Source organism: Odocoileus virginianus, chromosome 17, assembly GCF_023699985.2.
Source record: "Odocoileus virginianus isolate 20LAN1187 ecotype Illinois chromosome 17, Ovbor_1.2, whole genome shotgun sequence".
NCBI classification, from domain to species: Eukaryota; Metazoa; Chordata; class Mammalia; order Artiodactyla; family Cervidae; genus Odocoileus; species Odocoileus virginianus.
Window position 1 is genome coordinate 20,417,115 of NC_069690.1, and position 23,857 is coordinate 20,440,971.

The following is a 23,857-nucleotide window of genomic DNA, read 5'->3' on the forward strand; positions in this document are numbered from 1 at the left end:
AACTTCTGAGGTCTTTGTTCAGAAGGAACAACCAAGGGAAGACCAGCATCACTAATCGGAGAACTGTCTAGGCGAGGACAAATGGCTTGTCCAAGGGAATGCTCCATGCTTGCAACAGAACCTCTGGATTGCCAGGCTCCCCAGTGCCCCCAATTTGTTTGGAGCCCTTGAGCCCAGCAGCACAAACACACAGGTCTTGATGGGCAGTCAGCTTTATTTCTTTCCATGCAGAGAAACACAGACACGAGAACTGGTAACGGGGCAGGTGGGGGGTAGCGCGTGCTGTTCCCCAGGGGACTTGGGCAGGGGCTGGTTCAGCGCCACAAGCCGGGGGACCACTGTGTTCATGCAGCCAGTGCTGGACCCACCATGGAGCTGGGATGGCAGGGCCACTGTCCCTTCATCTTCACCAAGGCCTGAGGGTGTCAGGTGCCCTGTCGGTGAGGGGCAATGAGGACCTTCTCTCCCAGTCTTACTTCCAAAGGGTTCCCGTCCTCGGCTCCTCTTTGCCAGAAGGGCCAGCCTCTTGGGGCCTCTGAGCTACATTCTCGGTATGAGTAGAAAACTCTAGTCATTCTTGCCCAAATGGAAGGATGCTCCTGCTGTGTCTGCTCCTGCAGCTGTCTGCAGCAGCTTCTCTCTTTCTCTGCTATTCGGGGTTTGGAGGAGGAGCCCGTGTGGGTGGCAGGGGGCAGTGAGGGTCTGCTTTCATAGGTGTGACTGTGGACAGCAGGACAGGTGCATGTGTGTGATGGTCCCGAAGCACACAGAGGCCGCAGTCCTGCCTCTGCCCATGAGACCACGCCTAAACAGTCTGATTCACTGCTGTCATCTCCCTGGGGGGCTGAAGCTGGGGACCCCTTGGGGCCTACCAGGAGATGCTCACTCATGACCCCCCCCATCCAGAGCTGGGACCTGTGAATGTCAGATTCACAGACCACATGACTCCCCTGGCCTGACCTTGAAAGTGACACAAAGACTCTGGACTCATCCCCTTCCTTCCCCAACAAACAGGGGCATCTCTGTTTTGGCTTGAAAGGTCCCATAAAACAGATTCAGCAGGCCCCTCCTTTAGATGTGAGAGAGGCTGGGGTTTATTCCCAGGTGGGGCACTGATGCAGGAATGCCAGCCCCAGAGGGATCTATAGTGTTCCAGGGCGCTGAACACTCCCTTCGATTCCCCTCCATCACACAGGCCCTCCTAGAAGGCTCAGAGCTGCACCCGCCAGAGCTCCTCCCGGAAGACAGAACCTCTAACAGTCTCCCTCCCCAGGAGCCTCTGAGGAGGGTGGGGGAGACGTGCGGGAGCCCTAAAAGGAGGCATGAGGGTGCTGATTAGGGGCAGAGAAAACATTCTCAGCCAACTTGGAGCCAATATGCCCTGCCAGCCTCCTGGAGCCCTGGCTGCTAGGCAGGGCCTCCTGGGGTGGGGGTGGGGGGAGCCCAGAGCATCCATTACTCAGGGCTTGGGGGCTGCAGTCAGCTGGGGAAGTGGGATCAGGAAAGACCAGGGGGAAGTCTGAGGGGCCCTGCTTCACTCCCTCCTGGTGGCTCATTAGGTCCTGAGACACAGGCCATGGTGTCCAGGCCCCTGATTCTGGGCATGTGAGTGTGTTCCCGAGCCCAGAGTTCCCGAAGACAGGACCTTTCAGCCAGGCTCTTCCCTCCGTCTTGAAATTCTCTAGACCCAGGAAATAACAAACCTTCACAAAAACTCTTGGACCCACACCCCTAAAGGAGGCACAGACATCCCTGGAGGAATTTCCCCCAGGGGTGGTTCCAAGGCAGACCCAGGAAATAACAAACCTTCACAAAAACTCTTGGACCCACACCCCTAAAGGAGGCACAGACATCCCTGGAGGAATTTCCCCCAGGGGTGGTTCCAAGGCAGACTCTGGGGAAAACCTTTGCTGTTAGAGGCTTGTCAGGGGCGCAGGGTGAGGCATAGAGCATCAGAGGCAGCTGGGGTGGGAGCTGGGAGCCATGCCCCACCTGAGCCACTCTGCATGAGGACCTTCAGCCGCTTTGCACAGGGACCCTGAGCCCCTCCGCATGAAACCCTGAGTTTGTGCCCCAGACAACCAGGTGGTCCCCGGATGAGAGCTCAGGCCTGAGTTCCTCTTCACTAGCCGACCTGGAGACGGAGTCAGGGCCCCGGGAATTCTTGATTGGTGCTCCAGACTGCAGCCCAGGTAGGGAACAAGAGGCAGACTTGGGTCATCCCGGGAGATGTTCTGGGTCCAGGCTTCTCAACTGAGATGCTCCTGAGGCTGAAATGTTTGAGAAGAGGTCCATGGGTCATGCTGTCCCCGTTTCTGTCTCTACCAACACTCCTCTTGGTGCCCTCATCCTGTGATGGAGGATTTAAGGGTGGCTGTTGCCTCTTTCCAGGGCAGCTACACGTCCCATGCGTCCGAGGGGTTACAGGGCAGGTGCTAAGCAGCAGTTCAGCCTCTGAGCTCAGGGCACCAGCTGGGATCACTTCAGGCATGTGGCACAAGGCATGCAGACAGTCTTTTTTTTTCATCCCACCTCAAGAAAAATAGAAAAGATAAAGTCTGTGTCTTTGCTCTTGGTCATGAGACACGCAGGGACTCTCTCCCCACCATGGTCTCGTTGGCGGGAGTGGTTTCTTCTCACTCTGGCAGTATATGCCTGCTTGGCCAATCCCAGGAAACCACGGGGATAAGAAACCAGCCAGAGCCCGGGGGTTAAAATACGGGGACGTGCCCAGAAGACTGGACCACATTATTCATCTGTTTCAGAGTCCATTTCCTTTCCTTTCTTCCCCTCTTTTCCCGCCATTTGATGTGGGCTAGCAATGGGGTGACTTGGGGGGTTTCCCTCCAAGTTTGTGCTTTTCGAGCTGGGGGATCGTCCTGTCCTCCGGTAGGCGTGTGGGTGGATCTCTTCAATGGGCTGGGGCTGCTTCTGCTAGCACCACCCCCGTGTGAGTTTCATTTCTTCGGAACTGTAAAGAAAAGAACAGTGACAGCAGAATGGAGCTCAGAACACGGGGTCTCCCGGGCCCTTTTTGGAGGATTTGGGGTTTTGTTTCCTAGGGGGAAATGGTAACAGAGGTGATTCGGTTTGAGGTTCCGGGTGGAAGTAAACTCCTGCCAAGGGGAGGACTGGCGTCTCAGTGATTGTTTCACAGGTGGGCATGATGACCCCTGAGGCTAGACACATTCCTGCTTGAATATTTTAGTGAAAGCTAAACAGTCCCCTTGCAAATTTGAGTTCAGGGGGTTGTTACTTGCCATGGAACATAACATGGGCTCCCCCGGTGCCTCAGATGGTAAAGAATTCACCTGCCAATGCAGGAGACCCAGGTTTGATCCCTGGGTCTGAAAGATCTCCTGGAGAAAGGAATGGCAACCCTCTCCAGTATTCTTCCCTGGAGACTTCCATGGACTACAGTGGGCTTTACAGTCCATCTGTCTGCAAAGAGTCGGACACAATTGAGTGGCTAACACTAATACACAAGGAAAGAGTCATGGGTCAGATTCAAGCAGAGCAAGACAAAGTGACTGGGGCACTGGAAAGTGATGCTGAGGCTCATGCCCTGGGTGAGTGGGCTTCTGCCTCGCAGGGACCTGCATGCCTCTCAAACTTTGTGGAACGTGCTTCTGCTCAAACAGGTAAAGGAGAGGACTTGCATTTTTGAACCCAGACTGGCTGATTACAAAGCTGAACTCTTCCCTCTCGTATGAGGCCATGACCCTGCAGTCAAATCCCAGGATTTCTGCCCCAAGATGAACACTCTGTTTTCTAGGCCAGTACCTCCCAAACTTTAATGATGGGGTTGGGAATCTTACTAAAGTGCAGATTTTTATTCAGTGGGTCTGGGTGGGGCCTGAGATTCTATATTTACAACCTGTTCCCAGTATCAGCAGCCAAGCTGCTGGCCCATGGGGCTCAGGTGGTAGGGCAACGTCTTTAGGGGAAAAGCATAGGTTGGTCACCAAAGGGGCAGAGGTGGTTGGAGGCTTCCAATACCAGTGTATGATTAGAGGGAAATGGACAATACTGACCCACATAGCCCAGAAATTCTCAAAGTTGCTGGGCTTTGTGAGTAGCACCTTTGAAAAGGTTGGTCACCTTGCTTGGGTAACTTGCCTGGACCACCTTTGGGCGTTCGCGAAAGTCTCACTTCCTGACTTCCAGCACAGGCATGGTTTACTTCCAGTAAGACCTGCCTGTCTCAGCAGGGATGATGTGTGGCAAGCCCCCAGGTTATAAGTCAGAGTCACATGCGCCATCTCAGGTGATGCTCACAAAAGCCTCTGTGCTGGAGGTTTCTTCCTCCCACTTTCGACATGAAAACCCCAAGGCTCGACCAGGCAGACCCTGGTGCAGGACCGCCAGAGCCCAGACTGGAGCTTGTGGCCTCTGCCTCCTGGGCCCATGCTCTTTCCATGACCTTTCCTGGTGATCTACTCTCCAGCCATGGGAGAGTCAGAAAGCCAATCCCACTCAGCCGGTCCCTGCAGACGACTGGAGTGCTTGCTTTTCTGGGGTGTGAGGTGAAGGCTGTGGCGCCCACATGCTCTTACCCTTCTCCCCACCACCACCCCTGTCCCGGGGGGCTGGGCCACATCCTTCTGTGGTCCCCACACCAAGGGAGCTGGGGTGCCTCTGGGCCTCACCTGCAAAGTTGACAGTCACAGCCACAATGATGATAATGATCCCCATGATGATGAAGGTGATGCTGAGCGTCCCAGCCAGGCGGCCCAGCCTCCGGGCCCCGTCCAGGTCCCCCTGTTGCACGCTACTTCGAGACTGCAGAGAGAGGGTGGTAGAAACCCTGTCCTCAGCAGCCTTGCAGGGGGCCCCTTGCCTGAGCCTCTGAACATACCCCTGTCTCCACTGCAGCCCACACTTGAGCAGCCCCCCTAGGGGAGAGGCAGGGACCTCCTTCAGGAGAAGTGGCCTGGACTCAAGTGGCCAGACCTCTTGTGGGGATCCCTAACCAAGCTTGCCCATCGTTGGCTGGGAACAGCTGGAAACATAACCAAGCAATGCCGGGCATTATCTCAGGATCTTAGTTCCCCAACCAGAGATCGAACCCATGCCCCCTGCAGTGGAAACACGGAGTCTTAACCACTGGATGGCCAGGGAAGCCCCCAGGGTGTTATCACAGGACAGGGATGGGCAGGGTGGTACAGTAGAGACTGCGGGCCTGGGAGGGTGAACCATGTCCAGGCCATGGTGAGCTGGTAGGAAAGATAAGCCAGCCCCCCTTGAACACCAGCCCAAGGCTCACTCCTGTAGCCACACTAAGGCAGCCCCTGCGACTTTTTCTACGGCCCAACACACCTGCCTCCTTTTCTCTATGAGCCCCCTTTTGCCATAAAAGGAAAGGAATCACTGGTCCTCCCTCCCCCAATTTCCCACCCAGGTACCACAACCTTGTTCAACCAAGCCCACTTCCCTGATCACACTGAAAAGGTGAGGTGTCTTGGGTTTGAACCAGCAAGGCTCAGGCTGGGGTGGAGCCATGGATGGCTTCACAAGGACCATACCTGATTATTATCATCCTCAGGGAGCTCAGCTTCTCTTGGCCCCGCTTGGTTGGATTAAATCAGGTGGGTGCGAGGAGGGGGATGAACAGAGGATGTAGAGACAGAGGGTATTCTGAGCGGCCCAGGAGTGGCTCAGTAGGAGGTATGTCCCAAGCTTGTCCCTGGGGACCCCTCACCACTGCCCAGGGCTGGCTGCTGACCTCTAGATTCCTCCAGCTCTAGAACTTGGACCACTAGAACAGGAACAGGAAGGAGTCCACTAAAGGTGGTGACTGCTTTCACGTCTTGTTTTTTATTAATTTATTTAGCTGTGCCAAGTCTTAATTGTGGCATGCAGGATCATTTTTAGTTGCAGCACGTGGATCTAGTTCCCTGACCAGGGATCGAACCCAGGCCCCCTGCTTTTGGAGCACAGAGTCGGAGCCACTGGACCAGTGGGGAAGTCCCTGTTTGGTTATTTTTTTTTATGTTCTGATTTTTGGAACCTCCTGAGTTCAGCATGGAAGCGTCAGGTACCTTGATGATGATGGTGAACAACGATGACAAAGACTTATTGAGCCCTTGTTTTATGTCATGCAGCTTGTTAACGACTGTGCCTAAATTACCTCATTTAGGCTCAGAATCATCCTACGAGGTTGGCAGTGTTGCCCACTTTTGAAGAAGCTGAAGTTCAGAGCAGCAACCCTCCCGTCTGTGTTCTCTTCAGTGGCGCTCCTGGGTCCTACCTTCATCTCTCAGAATTCTAACCGATCCGTCAGCCCCACCCCCTGGTTCCCTCTGCCAAGCTCCTTCCAGGCCAGCACCACCTGCCCGCTGCAGCGTGCCCTGACTCCCTTTGCCCCAAACCACAGCTTCCTGCTTCCCAGATCTGCTCCTTGCCTTGTGCTCCTCCTTCCTCTTGTTCAAGCCCCAATTATTATCAACAGCCTAGAGTTCTCCCACTGAGTCATAGCTCCCCTCCCATCCCAACATAGTAATTAATTTCCTTTCCTAGTCCATTCCACTGCAACTGTCCTCTGGAGATTTGTGGCACCTGCCTTAGTTCCAGGTGCCACTTGTCACTCAAGCCAAGGCAACAGCCTCATGAAGATGCCCCCCTTGGCTCCAAGCTCTCTTTCTCTCCTTTCTACTCCCCACACCACCAGTCCATCCTGCAGATACTCATGCCAGGCCTGGTGCTAGGACCGTGGGATGCAGCAGTGAACAAGAGAGCCCCCAGCTGTCATGCTCATGGAGCTTGCTTCCCGGTGGGGCAGGCAGGCCACCATCATGACCCCACAAAAGTAAAATTGCAACTGTGAGTAGTGTTTCAAAGAAGAGGTACCTGGTCCTATGAGAGTTTGTAAAAGGGGAGAGTCAGGGAACACTTCCTAAAGGGAGGATATTTGGATTGAGATATGAGATTAGAAAGATGCTAAAGCTGAAGCTTCAGTACTTTGGCTACCTGAAACCTAGGGGCAGAGGATGGTAGAATTGGATACAAGTTTCCAAAAGACCTCCACCCCTGCCACAGCCCAGCTGTTGTGGGGGGTCAGAAGAGAGTTAAGAGCTGATATAAAAGCTCAGAGAGATGATGGTGGCTGAGGCAATCACTCTTGCTCAGCATCTCCCATGGCCTCCCACTGTCTGCCGAACAAAGTCCAAACTCAGGTTAGCTTTGCATTTCCTGGTTTGAACCTCTGATATTCTCTTCCACGACCTCTGGATCTGAGCTGTTCAGGGTATGAGCACTGACTTGCTTTTGCTCATGCTATTTCTTCCACCTGCATTCCTGCTCCCCCACAACACCACACGTCCAAATCCTCTCCATCCTTCAATGGCGGGCTCCAATTCCACCTCCGCTGTGAAGCCCACGGAGGTTCCTCCACCTCCACTGGAATGGTCATAATCCCTAGCATCGTCTGAACACCTACCTCATGTCAGGAGCTATGCAAGCTCAAGTCCAGACCTCAGTCTCTCTCTGCTCCCCAGGGACATTAGGGCACCAGCTCTCCTTGGTCTTCCCACCCTCTCTTCTTGACTATACCTTTTTCTCTTCTGTCTCGAAGAAATCCTCTATTTACCTCACCCAGTTGTAAGCTCCCCACTGCCCACACGACCAAATCCAGATTCCACTTTGTGACAGGTGGCATCCTCCTGATCTGGCCTTTCTCCACTTCTGCAGTCGCTTCTCTCCCCACACCTGCGTGGTGTTCTATGCTCCAGCTCCTCATCTGTAAAATGTCCTAATGACAGCCCCTGCCTCATAGGGGTGGGAGGATAAAATGCTCTAACAGCCGGCAGCTCAGGTCACCAAACTCAGGACATCAACACCAAGGCAACAATGGGAGGAAAAGGGAGCAACATGCAGAAAGTCTTCCGGGATTTCTAGGAAGTTCAAGTTCTGAAATCCAGGAGCTACCTTGAATCACAATCAAGGGACTCACTGTCGGCTGTAAGTATGGCCTTGGTGGGGGGAAGGGCAGACGCTTTGAGATGTGTCCTGCCCCCCCCCACCCCCATTTTTCAGAAAAACAGTTGTCTGTGCTGCAATGATTCAGGACCATGGAGAGAGGCACACATGTAGTTTCTAGGGTATGAGAGGTGAGGAGGAAAGGTGAAAGGGATGTTTCTTCAGTTACACTGAACCCAACTGCACTTCTTTATCCACAGAGCGATCAACCATACCTGCCTTCAAGCATGAGGGGTGCCATTCCAGGAGACACCCTGGAAATGGCCAGATGGCTCAGAGCAGACCTAACTGTGGCTGCTTTGTGGTGTCAGGCACTTTATGCATTCTATCCAATGCAAACATCACAACTATTCTGTAAATCTTGGTTTTCAGATCTGTAAAATAGAGGGAAAGTAATTGCCTCTAAGTATGCAGCCCTCTTTTTTTTTTTTTTTTTGTTTTTTTGGCCATACCACATGGCATGCAAGATCTTAGTGCTCCCACCCGGGATCAAACTTGTGCTCCTTGCAGTGGAAGCACAGAGTCCTAACCACTGTACCACCAGGGAAGTCCGGAGCCCTGCTTTTCCCCGAGAAGTTCTCCACTGCTAGCTGGCCCTCATTTCTGAAGTTCCTCCCCACCCCCGTGAGTTACCAAATGAAGGATCCATAAGAAAACCCTCATTTCTTTTCTTGAGTAAATTACCAGCTGCTCTCCATCCCTATCAGTTGCATCATCTTCCTCTTATACAAAACAGCTCAAGATGAAGGCACAATAATAGTAATTGCAATAATGATTGTAATGACTGAATTAATAGATCATTTGTGATTGCAGGGGCTGTGGGAATGGTGAGTGAGAACACGATTTATGAACTCAGGTTAATACATCAGTGAGGAAAGATGCTGAAGAAAAGTGTGAGTGTGGGGAAAGGATGGTGGGGGCGGGGAGGATGGGGTGAAGAGGATGCTGAGGACAACTGCCAGAGGCAGAAACCAGCCAGAGGAAGGAGGCTACAGAACTCAGGAAAGAGCTTCCTCCACCCATGAGGCTCAGGCCAAGGCCCAGCAGATCTCAGAAGAGATAAGATGTGCCAGGGCCCAGGGCCCTTGGTTAACACTCTGTGCTTCCACTGCAGGGGGCTTGGGTTCAATCCCCACTTGGGGAACTAAGATCCCACAAGCCTCACAGTGTGGTCAAAAACAAACAGAAAGGATGTGCCAGGACTGATCAGTTATCAGCCCTTCCCCAGAGATCAAGCATCTCTCAGCTTCTGAAAGCCAAAATGTGTGCTTCTCCGTACCTTCTTTACATCATTCTCTCTGCAAATGTGTACTTCATCCTGAAAGGCCCTGCTGTGTTGTACTGGGCTTAGTCATGTCTGGCTCTGCAACCCCATGGACTGTACTCCACCAGGCTCCTCTGTCCAGGGGGGATTCTTCAGGCAAGAACACTGGGGTGAGCCATGCCCTCCTCCAGGAGATCTTCCCAACCCAGGGATTGAACCCAGGTCTCCCTCATTGCAGGCAGATTCTTTACTGTCTGAACCACCAGAGAAACCCTGAAATGCCCTGCTACAGGTTAACTCCTCCATTGCTTAAGAGAGGGGACAGATTGGGGGGATGAAGTCAGGGTGGCTGCAGTGATGGATGGGAGGGGCTGGGGAGATTGAGGGGCTTGAGACAGCAGCAGCTTACCAACGGATTCAGAAGTATGTTAATATTTTAAGCTATATGCCTGCATGCCAGCTGACTATCAGCCCTGGTCAGGGCTTAGCACTCTCATTGAGGGAAGGGATGAATCATAAATGAATGAAAATGAGCCTGCAACACATCAGTTAAATAATTAACTTGTCAAAAATGCCTAAGTAAGGAAGCGTTGAAGCCACTGTGGATCTCCACATCACTCCCACATGCTGTGGGAACAACTTACAGAGAGGCTGCCACCAAAACCACAGACAGGGCTGCCCACCTCCTCCAGGGATGTAATGAGGGGTGAGACTCCATTATATCTAAATTGCTAAAAGCCAGGCTTGCCTGAAAGCCAGATTGGGGCAGAGGGCCCCAGTCTCCAGGATCTAATGCTTGATGATCTGAGGTAGAGCTGACGTAAAAATAATAGAGATAATAATAATGGAAATATGCACAACAATAATAACAGAATGCACTTGAATCATCCTGAAACCATCCCCCACCCCCTGGTCCATGGAAAATTTGTCTTCCATGAAACCAGTCCCTGGTGCCAAAAAGATTGGGGACCACAGCACTGGGGGTTTGCTCTTTCCTCTGACATTGCAATTTCATTTAGTATTAATAATAACAGCAACCACTTCCATTTATTAAGCATTTACTATGTGCCAGGCTCTGGCACACACATTAGTTCATTTAATTCTCCCAACAGCCCTAGGAGGTAGATGGTTTTATTACAAATATTTTATGGATAAGGAAACTAGAGCTAAGCAAGGAAGCTGAGTGGTTTGGATATGGTCATGTGCCTTAAAAGGGATAGAGATGTGATACACACCCAAGTGTATCTGATGCTTGCTTGGTCAGCAATTGAAAGCTCACTGCTTGGGGTCCAGCATCTCTCACTGACAGGAGACCTTGCTGGATCAGGAAGCATGGTTATTTTGCAGCCTGACCCAGAAGTAAAATGGATGAAGCCAGCCTTGCCCTGGCTACCCCAGAAGGCTTACGGGAGGTTGTGGTGCTGAGCAGGGCCAGGTCTGGACACCTGTGATCACAGCTCCTGAGATAGAGCCCCTGGTCCCAGTTGGCCCCTGTCAAAGCCACAGTAGGAAGAATGCTTAGTGGTCCATTAGTCTTCCACTGATGGAGTGAGTGAGTGGCAGGGAGGAGGCCACTGGGAGGTAGGGAAGAAAAAGAGAGAAAGGAATAGAATTATTCCCGTCCTGCAAAAATGCCCAAAACATTTGGCTTCCCTGGGAGGGACGTGCCATCCTCGTCACATAGATGCAGGGTGGGGCAGGTGAAGAGAACACTGGATTCAGTAGCCAGCTGATGTGCCTCTTACCGGTTGTGTGAACAAAGGCAAGGCACTGCTCTGCATGCCTCAGTTTCCTCATCTGTTAAATGGGAATGATTAACCAGACTCTGCCAGCCTCATATTACAATATGCTCTGCAGACAGTGCGCTCTAGCGGGGGCATCAGGGCTGCAGGTCTCCTTCCACCCTGGGGTCAAGCGCTTGATCTTTCACTTGGTAACCAGTGGGGGACATCAGATGAGGAGCTTGGAAGTCTGTTGGCAGACCCGGAGACACCAGCATAGAGACTTAACTCCACACTTTCTGACTCTCCTTCACCCCCGCTGCTGAGTGGGACCACTTCTTTCAACTCTAGATAAATAACTGACCCCCTCCCTCCCTGGGGCATGGGAGTGTCCTATGAACTAGTAAAGTGAATATCACAACAAGGTGACCCACACAGATGTTTTGGTTTCTCAGTGTATATAAAAGTTACATTTTATACCTTACTGTAGTCTATTAAGTGTGCAATAACATTATGTGTGAAGAAACAATGGACCTACCTTAATTTTTAAATTTTGCTTAAAAATGCTAACCCTTGGGACTTCCCGGGGAATCTGGTGGTTAAAACTTTGCCTTCTAGTGCAGGGGGTTCGGGTTCAATTCCTCGTTGGTGAACTAAAATCCCACATGACTGGAGGCAAAAAACCAAAACTTTAGAAAAACAGATGCAATATTGTAACAAATTCAGTACAGATTTTAAAAACACGTGCATGCTAAGTCTCTTTAGACTTGTCCAACTCTTTGCGACCCTATGGACCGGTAGCCTGCCAGGCTCCTCTGTCCATGGGGATTCTTCAGGCAAGAATACTGGAGGGGGTTGCCATGCCCTCCTCCAGGGGATCGTCCTGACCCAGGGATCGAAACCATGACTCTTGAGTCTCCTGTGTTGGCAGGTGGATTCTTTACCACCAGCACCACCGGGGAAGCCCAGACTTTAAAAATGGTCCACATCAGAAAAAAAAGATCTTAAAAAAAAATGCTCATCATTATTGCTCAGTGAGTTGTGATCTTCTTGCAATAGTAACACTAAAGACCACTGATGACAGATCACCATGACAAATATAGTAATAATGAAAAGTTTGAAATATTTTGAGAATTAACAAAATATGACCCCGAGACACAAAGTAAGCAAATGCTGTTGCAAAAAAGAGCACTGATAGACTTGCTTGAGGCAGGGTTGCCACAAACTTTCAATTTGTAAAAAATGCAATATCAGTGAAGAACAATAAAGCTCAATAGAACAAAGTATGTCTGCTTATGAAATGCCCAGAAGAGACAAATCCATGGAGACAGAAGGAAAATGAGTAATTACTCAGGTCTGGCAGGCAGGTATTAGAAAGAGTGATAGAAAAATGTTGCTGGGTTTCTTTCAGAGGTGAGGAATATATTTTAAAATTGATTGTGGTTATTGGTTGCACTTATCTGAATATACGAAAAACTGCTGAATTGTACACTTTAGATGAGTGAATGGTATGATAGTACTCAGTCGCTCAGTTGTGTCTGACTCTTTGTGACCCATGCACTGTAGCCCACCAGGTTCCTCTGTCCATGGAGTTTTCCAGGCAAGAATACTGGAGTGGGTTGCCATTTCCTACTCCAGGGGATCTTCCCAGCCCAGGGATTGAACCCACGTCTCCTATATTGGCAGGCAGATTCTTTACCACTAGCACCACCTGGGAAGCCCAGAATGGTATGATATGTGAATTTTATTTCAAAGCTCTAAAAGAAAAAACCCAACAAACACGTGGTGGCTTCCCATCCTCCACCAGGGAGACACTTGCCTAATTTTCTGCCTCCACGTTCTAGCACTTACTATGTGCTGGGTGCTTTAGCACTTTGCATGGCTCATAGCAGTGTGCTTTAGGCGCTCAGTCGTGTCAGACTCTTTGCAACCCTTTCGACTGTAGCCCGCCAGGCTCCTTTGTCCATGGGATTTTTCAGGCAAGAGTGGGTTGCCATTTCCTTCTCCAGGGGATCTTCCCAACTCAGGGATCAAACCTGCATCATCTGTGTCTCCTGCCCTGAAGGCGGATTCTTTATCATGCACCATTGGGAAAGTCCCTTGTGTGACTCCTAAAACTCTATAATTTAGGTATTAATGTTGACACCCATTTTGCAGATGGGAATACTGAGGAGAATAGAGGTTTGAGTGACTTGCCTGAGGTTGCACAATACCTTGTGGTTTCGTCTAGCGTGGGCACTTCTTGCAATGTGTTGTCAGGATCTGTTTTCAAATTTCTCCCCCCTGGACAGGAGGCTTGTGGGAATTGGTGATGGTGTCTGGTTTAGCACCGTATTCCCTGCCCCAGGCCTGGCAACCATCAGACCTGATTCAAGAACCCAAGATGGATGTAGAAATACACCAGGGGTGGGTTCAGCAGTCCCACAGCTGTGGGCCCAGGTTTCCTTTGACAAAGGCAGCTTTTACCCAGCTCACACTCTGCCACCCCCACCAGAAGATGGATTTTAGCAACTGTTTTCTCCTGGACCTTGTCTGCTTTCCCTCCCCAAAGCTGGTCTCCCCTCCAGGGCTTCTCCCAGTAACCAAGAGCTTGTCCCTACCCAGAGCCACTGGCGGCAATCCCTGCGGCCCGGCTCCACCCCCAGCTGCCCCCGAGCCGCAGGCAGCACGGGGATTTTCTCAAAGGCCCTCCAGCCCTGGCTCTTCTTCCCACGCCAACCCGCCAATCGCTGGGGCCTGAGAATGCTGCCAGTTTCCCCCTGAAGCCCTGGAAGGTGCTGCTGGGGGTTGGGGAAGGTGCCCTTGGCTGGAAACTGGGTCTCCGTGAAGTGGAGAGATACATATAAGGAAATAAGGGTTTTCTTAGTGGACAGCGCAGCAGCAGGAAAGACCACAGCTCCCGGGGGCTGGATGACGGATGACTCAACAGTGGAGTCCCTCCAGGGGCAGGCAGACAGCGTCTCCCCCCTCGATGTACCATCCCCTGCTCCTAACCTCATTCTGAAAGTCATTCCCTGCCAGCCTCTCTCTCTCTCTGTCTCTCTCAACTTCCTGAACCATGGAATTCACTTGCCAACAGCTACCAACATTTCCTGGGGCTCCTCTTCTGCAAGCAGCCCGATCCCAACGGCTTGGATTGGAGATGCTCGAAGGTTAGGTACTCAAAACTCGACAACAGAAGCGTGGGAGAAGCAAAGACGAGCCCCCAAACCCCTCCCTGGCCAGGCCAGCCATGCCCTCTGATACACATGCGTTCCCACCTGTGGCCCAGACCACCCCCTCCTGCCCCTGCGGGAAGACAGATATTGAAATCAGTACAGAGGCGAGGCCCAGAGGCCCCAGCAAGAAGTTCCCCCCGGGGGAGCAGCCCTGGGGGAGCTGGGCCCCGGCCGCAGTCCACGGCAGGGAAGCCACTGCTCGCTCTTGGAAACCAGAGTTGCCAGAAGCTGTTAGAACACGCAGGAGGCCCTGGGGCTGGGGTGGGGTGGGGAGGTGTTACCTGGCTCCGCTTCTGAGAACGCGGGGCCCTGAGACCCCACACTGGCTGCAATCTCTGCTGATTCACAGCCCCACTCAGGAATGACTCCTTGCGACAAAGCCCCCAATCCCGGCAAAGGCCAGACCCCCAAGTTGGCTGTCTTTTCTGCAGAATTTAGCTCCGGGCGTCTCTCTGGGATCCCCTTCCCAGCAGGGATGTGTGAAAAGTCAAACTGTGATGTCCAGGAGCAGAGATGAAGGAGGATAGGAAACTGAAGCTCTGGGGGGCCCTGGACCCCTCTCCAAGGGGGAGTAATAGGCCGGCTAAGATGGGGAGTCTCCCCTTCCCCACCCCCAGCACCCCAGCTCTTCTCTCAGCACCCTAGGTAGGGTGACTGGTGCCTGCCGGGGAAGCATGGCTGCTGACCAAAACCAGCCCCCGCCCTGCGATGAAGAGCAGCACTCACCATGATGGAAAAGATGAGGGGCATGAGGTTGAGGGGCCAGACAGGGCAGAAACAGGAGGCGATGGCAAGGATGAGATAATCTCTGGGAACTTCTCCGTCCTGGGCATCGGAGGTGGTGGCCGTGGAGGACGCCCGCCTGGAGCTGGCCCGGGAGGACGAGAGGGGGTGCAAGGCCTCCCGGTGCCCCTCGGATATCACCTTGAAGGGCAGGCTGTGGCCATTCTGCTCCAGATCCAGAGGCCCCGAGAGGGACTTGGATGGCTTCAGGGGCTTGTCATCCTGGCCTCCGACCTGCACAAGGAGCTTCTCCATCTCCGGCAGGTCCAGGGGTGAGGCAGGGTCTGGATCCCGCGGCGGGGAAAACTGAGGCTGTCCGGGGTTGGCCATGCTGGCCTGGGCCTTGGGCTGCTCCAGCTCCAGGATGGGACGAGGGGCTTCCGAGGGACCTCAGTGCACCATTCCTTGGCCCGGGCTGGGGGCCTAGAGGTCAGGGGCAGACGTGTCACCCAGGAGAGCCAGGGTCAGCCGGGGGTGCTGGGGAGGTCGGCTTCTCCAGGCCAACTGAACTCAGAGGCTCCGGCCAGCCTGCCGCCCCGTGGAGCTCCAGGAAGCTGGAGCCTTCAGCCCCATTCAAGTTTGAGGCCAACTTCGCTGGTGCTGCTGACAGCTCAGATGGGCGGGGAAGGAACAGAAAGCAGCTTCAAGAGCGGAGAGGAGACTGCTCCTCTCCTGAGTGAGGCTCGGGCTAAGTCAGGGAGGCTGTGTATATGTGTGTGTGTGTGTGTGTGTGTGTGTGTGTGTACACACCACCCAGCCTCCCTCCCTCCCTGCCCTCCTCGGAGATGCTTTTCAATTCACTTCTCCCAAGAGAACCTCCCGGCAGCATTCTGCCTCTGCCCCAGCCCAGCCCTGCCCAGGGTGACTTGGACAAGCCTCTGGCTCCCACTGCGGACCCAGGACCCCCTCCTCTGCACTGGGGGCTCTGGATGGGGAAGAAAGGCAAAGTGGATCCCAATGGGTGTGCCTTCACCTGTCCCGGGAGACTGAGCCCTCTGCTCCTGTTCTGGAGCAGGCTTCTGCTTCTCCTATCTGTTGTGAAACGCTGAACTCTGGAGCTATTGCATCCCACCTTGAACCTGACCCCCCAAGCCCCAGAGATGTCCAGACCAGAGCTGGGCTCCAAGCCCTGGAGGGGGGGTTAGAGTGAGTATGTGTGGGGCCCCTGGAGGAGAATTGTGTCTGCACCCTCTGAATGGGTGTCTGAGCAGCTCCCGAGGGGTGGCAGAGGGGTGGTTAGAGAGGAGCGTTGGCCCCATGGCCCTTAGGGCTTTTCTGAGGTGCTTTTAAAGAGCCAGCAAAGATCCTTCTGTTTCAGGAGCTCCGTAGGGCAGATGCCAGCTTGAAGGGCCTCTGTCTTGGCTGCCTGTTCCATCTCTCCTAGTTCTCTCACATCTCCTCCCTCTGTTTCTGCCACCTTCTCTAGTCTCTGCATCTCTTTCCACATCCTCAATCTCCCGGCTTACATTGTCTTATAAGGTGACCCAGAACCACCAGGGTTTGTGTGTGCATCTGGATGCTTGTCTGTGGTTTGGATGAGGGCGTAGGTCATGTGGGATGGGGGTGAGAAATTAGAGGTGAGCAGGGGTCTCAGAGGTTGTGGAGTTCATTTGAGATCTGAGGTTAGGAAACTGAAACCCAGACTCTTTTCAAACTGTATCCCAATTAGGCATCAATCCATCACATCCAGAGACTGGTTTGCAGCAAGATGAGCCATTTTAGCAGAAAGAAGTAGCTTTGGATTGTGTATCACACTGGCTTCAGAAATGCTGCTTCCAACAAAAGCCAAGACAAACTGGAAGAGGGTGTGATGGGCAGAGAGTGTGAGCTGACCACAAAGGGGAAGAAGGGACACGGCAAGGGGACTGAGCTGGGCCCTTCTGCCCAGGAACTTCTAGAAACATGCTTTTAAAATAAGAGATCTTCAGGAATTCCCTGGCAGTCCAGTGGTTAGGACTCCAAGCTCTCACTGCGGACGGAGGGTCTGGGTTCAATCCCTGGTTGCGGAACTAAGATCCCATGAGCTTTGAGGCAGGGCCCAAAATAAAAAGACTAAAAAAATTTTTGTAATGAGAGACCTTCTGCAGATGGTGGCAGTTTGGATGCCCGAGAGTCCTAGACTATAAGTCAGTGTCCAGCTTCCCAGAATTCCATGTTACAATCTAGGAGCTCACTATTGGTGAGGAGAACTCAAGCCCTATGGACCTACCTCTGACCAGCCCAACCAGGCCAGTTCCATAGCCAGCAGCCAAATCTGGCTATAGAGCTCCTGAAACGTGGCTCATCCACACTGATATGTGCTATACATATGAAACACACACTGGATTTCCAACAGTACCAAAAAAATTTAAAATACCTCATTAACACAGTGTATGTAGATTACATATCGAAATGATAACATTTTGGCTATATTGAGTTACGTTATAAACGTTTTTAAAATTAGTGTCACCTGTGTCCCTTTTTCTCCTTATAATATGCCTACCAGAAAATTTAAAACATGGCTTGCATTGTATTTCTATTGGGCAGCACTGGCCTGAAGGAAAGGAGAAACCGGACATAAAGCTTTTTTTTTTTTTAACTTAATAAAAACTGGAAGAAACAAGAAAAAGCCAAGAAGTCCCCAGGGTGCGCCATGGTAGCAAGATTACCAGGTAAACTGGGGTTCCCGGACTAGGGAGCAGGGTTTGCCCTGCACTGTGAGATGCTGGGATTGTGGCGCCATCTAGTGGTCTGATGGTGATGCGGGGAAGGACCAGAGATGAGAGTGGACAAGGAGCATCTGGTTTGGGCTCCGGGACTGGTGAGCCCAACACAGCCAGCTGCTCTGGCTGCAGCCTGGTCCTGCCCCCAGCTGCAGGTGCCGCCTCCCCTCTACGCCACCCTCAACTGAAGTCTTCATTGGAAGCCCGTGGGCCAGGTTCATTGGGCAAAGTGGGTTTGGTGTGCAATCTGTTTTTTAAAAATCTACTTCACATAAGAACGGGGATTCCAGACTTTTAATGTGAAGATCTGGGAAGCCTGGGCCCACTTTCTGCAAAGCAGCCAGAAGCTATGCCCACAGCAGCCTTTAGAAGGGAAGGCGCTGAGCTCCCCCTCCGACTCCGCCTTCACTCAGCCTGTGGGCCCCAGGTGGGGGTCTGCGCTCTAAGCCCCTGTAGCTACACAGGCGGCATCGGCCTTTCTGTTCTGCTGTGGGCTGACCTCCCTGCTCCGTAGTATGTTTGCAGGTCACTAAAGAAAGTCGTTCCCCTCTCTGTGCCCCCTCCCCGATGGGCTGTGAGGTCTTGGGGGGGGGTGCGCCCCCAGCTCCCTCTTCATGCACTTGTGATGGCTGACTGGAGGAACCAGAAGAAGATACAGGCACCAATCAAGTGCCCAGGGTGTGTCCACACGGCTGCTAAATCCACCTCTACCTGCCTCAACCTTACTGCATCCTGGGCTTCGAAGAATTCTGAGATGGAAACAATGGTATGGAAAGTGGACCTGGAGTGGGCAGAGATACGAACCCCAGAAGGTTAGGTAAGTTTGAGCCTAATGCAAGGAGAAGAGGTTAAAAAAGAAAGAAAAACCCCGTAACTATGACCACGAGCCTTTTTATTCTCAGTATCGCACTGGGTATCGGGAAACCCTATGGGGCTGACAGGTTAGGAGTAATTAAGCAAATTCCACTTTTCACTGGGGCCTGCCCGGGCCCAGCTCCCCCGCTTCAGGCAACCTTCTGGTGTCTACACACACATACACACGAGTGCAAAATGTGAGCAAAACCTGATGTGGTCATTCACCTATCAGCAAGCACCCCAGTTTCACATCCAATGAAGTACGTGTGTGCTAAGTTGCTTCAGTTGCGTCCTACTCTTTGCAACCCTATAGTAGGGACTGTAGCCCACCAGGCTCCTCTGTCCGTGGGATTCTCCAGGCAAGAATACTGGAGTGGGTTGCCATGGCCTCCTCCAGGAGATCTTCCTGACCCAAGGATTGAACCCGCGTCTCTTATGCCTTCTGCATTGGCAGGCGGATTCTTTACCACTAGTGCCACCCAGAGTCCCTCCAAAGGAATCCTTGCTGTCTATGCTCAAAACATTTGCCCACTCCTCTTTAGAACGTGCCCTAAGCAAACAAAGCTTTCACTTTTAAAAACAATTATCAAGAGCCGAATGGATATTAATATCCTGCACCTACCTGTTGGTCCACACTTACAAGCAGCAGGCACAGACCAGTTTGATCTGCTTTCCCGACTCACCATTGCTGGCATCCTGTTGCAAATATCTGAGTTTGCTTTGCCCAAGCCTCTCTGGTTAAGTATCTGTGTTGTTTCAAGCCTTTCACTGTTAGATACAGTGCCACTGGGACCTCCTTTTTCAACAAAAGAATTTTTTTTCCTTTTGACTTCCTTAGGGTATTTTTATTGTGATTTTGCCAACTTGTTCTCAAAAAAAAGGAACAGATACACAATACAACTAGAAATCTGTAAATGTGCCCCTTTCTCCACATCTCTGACATTTGAGGCTTACAATTGTTATGTCTCATTCACGATGCAAAAAGTGCTATAATTGTTATTATTCTCTGCCCCTTCGAAGTGAACCCTTTCACTCTCTCCTTTGAACACTACTTGAGTAATCTGTTGGGATTAACCTTATAGATACATAATTTATGTCTTTAGGTATATCAGTCATTCATATCTTTTGGCCTTGATTTTTACAGCTCTGTCTTCTGTGTGTGTCTTCTCTTTCCAGAACTTTCCTTTTTATATTCATTTAATACCTACCCTTGTACTATTTTACGCTACATTTGGATAAACCTAGGTGGTCCTGGTTGATAACTTCCATGTCTTTAATAATCACGGATGTAGCTTCTTTTCACAGCAAATCAGTCATCTTGAAGAATAGATATGATTTTAGGAAGCAAACAAAAAACTCAAGCAAGGGTTCCAGAAAACCTACTGCTGCTGCTGCTGCTGCTAAGTCAGTTCAGTCGTGTCCAACTCTGTGCAGCCCCATAGATGGCAGTCCACAAGGCTTCCCCGTCCCTGGGATTCTCCAGGCAAGAACACTGGAGTGGGTTGCCATTTCCTTCTCCAATGCATGAAAGTGAAAAGTGAAAGTGAAGTCGCTCAGTCGTGTCCAACTCTTAGTGACCCCATGGACTGCAGCCCACCAGGCTCCTCCATCCATGGGATTTTCCAGGCAAGAGTACTAGAGTGGGTTGCCATTGCCTTCTCCGCCAAAAAACCTGGAAGGTGCATCATAATTAAAGGTATTCTGGTCTAGCACCCTTTAAAAAATCAGGGAGAGGAGGGGGTACCTGTTAGGTCAATAGATACACATATGCACACACACAAATTCACATACCTACACATTTCTATAAACATGCCAGGCAAATATTTACTTATCATCTTGTAAATATGCAGATGTGTGCCCTCAAACAGATAGCCTGGATGAACCAATGTTAATAACTAATGTGTTGCAGACTTTATAAAACACCTTCCCATGCATTCTCTCCATTTAACAGCTCTACAAATAGAATTTCTCTTAATATTAAATAGCTTTCATGCAGTGAGTGATTTCGTAGGCCAGGCACCATGCTAAGTGCCTTAAATGCATTCTCTCTTTTAGTCTGCAGAACAGCCTATGGTATAAGGACTTATTTAGTCCATTATACCGGATGTAAACACCTAGGATCAAAGCCCTTCGGCGATTTGCCAAGGTCACTCGGCTGGTAAGTAAGGAGACAATACTTCCACAGCCTCAAACTGCCTTCACAGTCTGCGGCACACTCCCCATTTCACCGGCAGGGGGCGCCCTCGCCCTTCCAGAGCTGAGCGTGCAAGCCAGGGAAGAACCCTCATTTCTTTTCATCCTGGAACTCCAAAAAGCAGGACTTGATGGTCATTTTTATCATGTTTCCAGAGAATACAAACCTGAGGCTGAAGCAAGGTGGAAGCACTGTCCAGGCTTGTCTGTCAGAAAATTGTAATAATATGCAAACACTACCAATTGTGGAACAACTTCTAATTGCCAGAAGCTGTGCCTGATGGATGAAGGTTAATACTCACCGCCATCCTGAGGTGGAGCCACCTGTGTCAGAGGTGAACCCCCCCCCCCAACCCCGACCCCGCCTTAGAGAGGTTAAGTGGGCACACATGTATTCAATGCAGAACAGAGCCTGGAGCCCAGGACAGCCTGGCTCTTTCCTTTCTGCTGTCAGGCCATGGTAGTGCCTCTCCCTGACAGGGCATGCTCAGTGGGCAGGCCTGGGGCCAGGGCCCCACATTTTGCTCCTGGAGGGGCCCCAAGAGCCCACTGCCCCAGAGTCCAAGGCTCTTCATGATCTGTGATCCAGCCACCCGCCCTGCGAAATGTGGAGCCCTGGGCTCTGTGGGCCTGGGGACCGGATGCCAAGTGCACCAGCCAGGGTTTCACTTGCAGAAGGCAGAGACGCCTGTAATTAGGACGATGAGCCTCACCTCAAGTGCTCTGGGGGCCCCTCAGTCCTCCCTGGGAGACTGTGGGCTTCTCTCCAGCTTCTGTGGGGTCCCCCATTCTGAGCTGTGGCGCTCCCCCTGCCTCCAACTCTCCAAGGAGACCAGCAAGCCCTCAGGCTTTCCCTGTCATATCTGGGTCCTCATGACAGCAAGCAGCACCAGCGATACAAGCCCGGTCAGTGAGGCTCAATATGAGTGAGGCCGGACAGGAGCTCGGGGTGCTCACCTCAGAGACAGAGCAGCCGTCCAGACTCCTCAAGGGGGCCCAGCTGTCCTTCCCACTTCTGCAGCAGCCTTGGCCCAAGGCCCCACTTTCCCGGATTCCAAATCTGCCCCTCATCACAGAGGCACAGTCCACACTCCCACTCTTCCCCGGGAGCCTCATCTGCCCATCGCTTGGGGGTACCAGTGGGATTTACTGATGTCCCCCCAAGTCCTTGGCCCTGCCCCCAGCTTCCTTCCCTGAGACTGGCCCACAGCCTGCTCTCATTGCCCCCCTCTCTGTGGCTCACGGCAGACAGCAGTTCTGACCACATTGTCAGCCTCCCAGTCTCGCTCCTCATCTCCAGACAACGTCCTCCCACGGGGCCCCACACAGTGCTCAGTCACACCTGGGCTCTTGCAGGAACCAACGTCTCCTAGTACCTACCTGTGGGCTTCAAGAAGGGGCCCATCACTCCGGGTGAGGCCCCAAGCCTCTCGGGGCCTTCCCGCCACCCTGGGTTCCTGGACCCCTGGGTCCCGTGGAGTCCTGCTCGCAGACAGAAATGACAGCTTCTCCTTTTTATTTGGCTGCTTCTGAAGGCCTCCCCCAGACCACAGACTTGGGGCATCGGCACAGGCAGGGGGAGAGGACCCACGCGGCGTCATCAGACCCCATCAGGTGCCACCCATACTCCCACATAAACCCCCTTTTGTCCAAAGGTCTTCATTTCTCCTAAAAAATTTTTTTTTGTAAAGCAAGAAACAATAGGACTCAGAGGCACAGAGATGCAAAAGTCACTATCCAAGGAGAGTTCAAGTCCAAAGATAAGAGCCCAGAAGAATTCAGCTCCTGGCTGGGTTCTCGGGGTTCTAGGAGATGCGGCCCAGTCTCCAGAGTTCCTTCCCACCGCCAAAGCGCCTTCTTTCCCCGTCAGGCTTCAGCCCATTCAGTTTTGCCAGGGATGGCTTTCTAATCTTCCCGTTCTGTGGTCATCCTGTCGCTGGCTCCTTCCCGGCCCTACAGTGTGCTCGGCGCCCGGTCAGGAGTGTGGGTGGCCCAGCCCGGGGCCCGCTCGCAGGAGGCCACGAGGCCAGGCCGAGGGAGCCCCTAGACTTCGGCGCCAGCTTCCGGGGGAGGCCTGGGCCCAGCCCGGCAGCGCCTCGGCCACCGCCCTGGGCCGTCCCAGGGGCGTGTGGGGGTGGCACGAGGCGCAGCGCGGCGCGAAGGGCCCGGCGGGCGGTGGCGGCGCCGGCGGGCTGGAGCCCAGGTCCCCCGCGTCCCCGGCACGCGCGGCCTGCCCGTGGCACTCCTGGTGCCCACAGGACCAGCGGGGCGCGGGGCTGGCGCGCAGCACGAGGGAGAGCGCGGCGATGCGGTGGATGGCCCTGCGCAGCGTGGCGATCTTGGAGAGCCTCTTGCCGCCCAGGTCGTGCCGCAGCGCGCGGCGCAGCGCGTTGAAGGCCTCGTTGTAGTCCAGGATGCGCCTGCGCTCGCGCACGTTGGCGGCCATGCGCCGCGCCTTGGACCGCACGGGCCGGCTGCGCTTTCTACTCCTGGCCACCTCTTCTGCTTCGCCCAGGCCTCGGGGGCTGCCATTCTCCCTCAGCACCCCCAAGTCCCTCCCAGCTTCCAGGCAAGAGTTCCCCAAGTCCTGAGGAGAGCCCTCAGCTCCTTTCAGGCCCCTGAGGCCTGATCCTGGCGCGCCTGGGTGCATGGCCTCCTCCCGGGCCTCGCTGCCCCGGCTCCGGCTCCCAAGGCTGACAGTCCACCTTCTGAGCGTGAACTCCTGCAGCCTGGACACTCCGGGACAGGCCCTCTCTAGCTGGGGCTTTATGGCACCACGTGGCTCTCCGCCCTCCTCATCCATCCATCTCCCTCCTCCTGCTTTATGACCTGCCTCCAGGTAGGTTGGTGAGGGAGGAACCCAGAGGGAGGAAGCATGCAGATTCTTGTAGGAAGGGTCCAGACGGGCAGTGGGACCCGCCCAGGGCAGTGCTCCAGCCACTGGGAGACCTGGCCCAGCTTCACTCCAGGGCCTCTCTGGAGTGGCTGGGGTCCACATTCTTCGCCCTGTGTGCCAAATCTGGCCTGCGGGCAGGAGAGCTGATAGGCACACAGAAGGGGCCCAGTGGTAGTTGAGCGTGTTTAAAGAACCCTGAAAGTTTTGTCAAGACCTGTGGGCAACCACAGGACTGTCACACAGAGGTT

General features: G+C 52.9%; 2 protein-coding genes across 2 annotated transcripts; both read right to left on the minus strand.

Annotated features, from left to right (window-relative positions):
* Positions 1–225: 225 nt before the first annotated feature.
* LOC139038940 (trafficking regulator of GLUT4 1) lies at positions 226–15,306 on the minus strand. Its single transcript, XM_070478400.1, has 3 exons — positions 14,907–15,306; positions 4,650–4,782; positions 226–3,058 (listed from the first exon to the last, which is right to left on the minus strand). Exons 1-3 carry the CDS (start codon positions 15,291–15,293, stop codon positions 2,958–2,960), a joined length of 621 nt encoding a protein of 206 aa, XP_070334501.1. The 5' UTR covers positions 15,294–15,306; the 3' UTR covers positions 226–2,957.
* A 7,382-nt stretch (positions 15,307–22,688) lies between these two features.
* Positions 22,689–23,363, minus strand: BHLHA9 (basic helix-loop-helix family member a9). Its single transcript, XM_070478401.1, has one exon. It carries the CDS (start codon positions 23,361–23,363, stop codon positions 22,689–22,691), a length of 675 nt encoding a protein of 224 aa, XP_070334502.1.
* Positions 23,364–23,857: the final 494 nt, after the last annotated feature.

Excerpts from the sequence above, each read along its gene's own strand:
- LOC139038940 (XM_070478400.1), bottom strand. The coding sequence starts at position 15,293 with ATGGCCAACCCCGGACAGCCTCAGTTTTCCCCGCCGCGGGATCCAGAC. Across the intron at positions 4,783-14,906 it reads CCCTCATCTTTTCCATCATG|TCTCGAAGTAGCGTGCAACA; the intron begins GTGAGTGCTGCT and ends CTCTCTCTGCAG. Across the intron at positions 3,059-4,649 it reads TGTGACTGTCAACTTTGCAG|GAAACAAAACCCCAAATCCT; the intron begins GTGAGGCCCAGA and ends ATTTCCCCCTAG.
- BHLHA9 (XM_070478401.1), bottom strand. The coding sequence starts at position 23,363 with ATGCACCCAGGCGCGCCAGGATCAGGCCTCAGGGGCCTGAAAGGAGCT.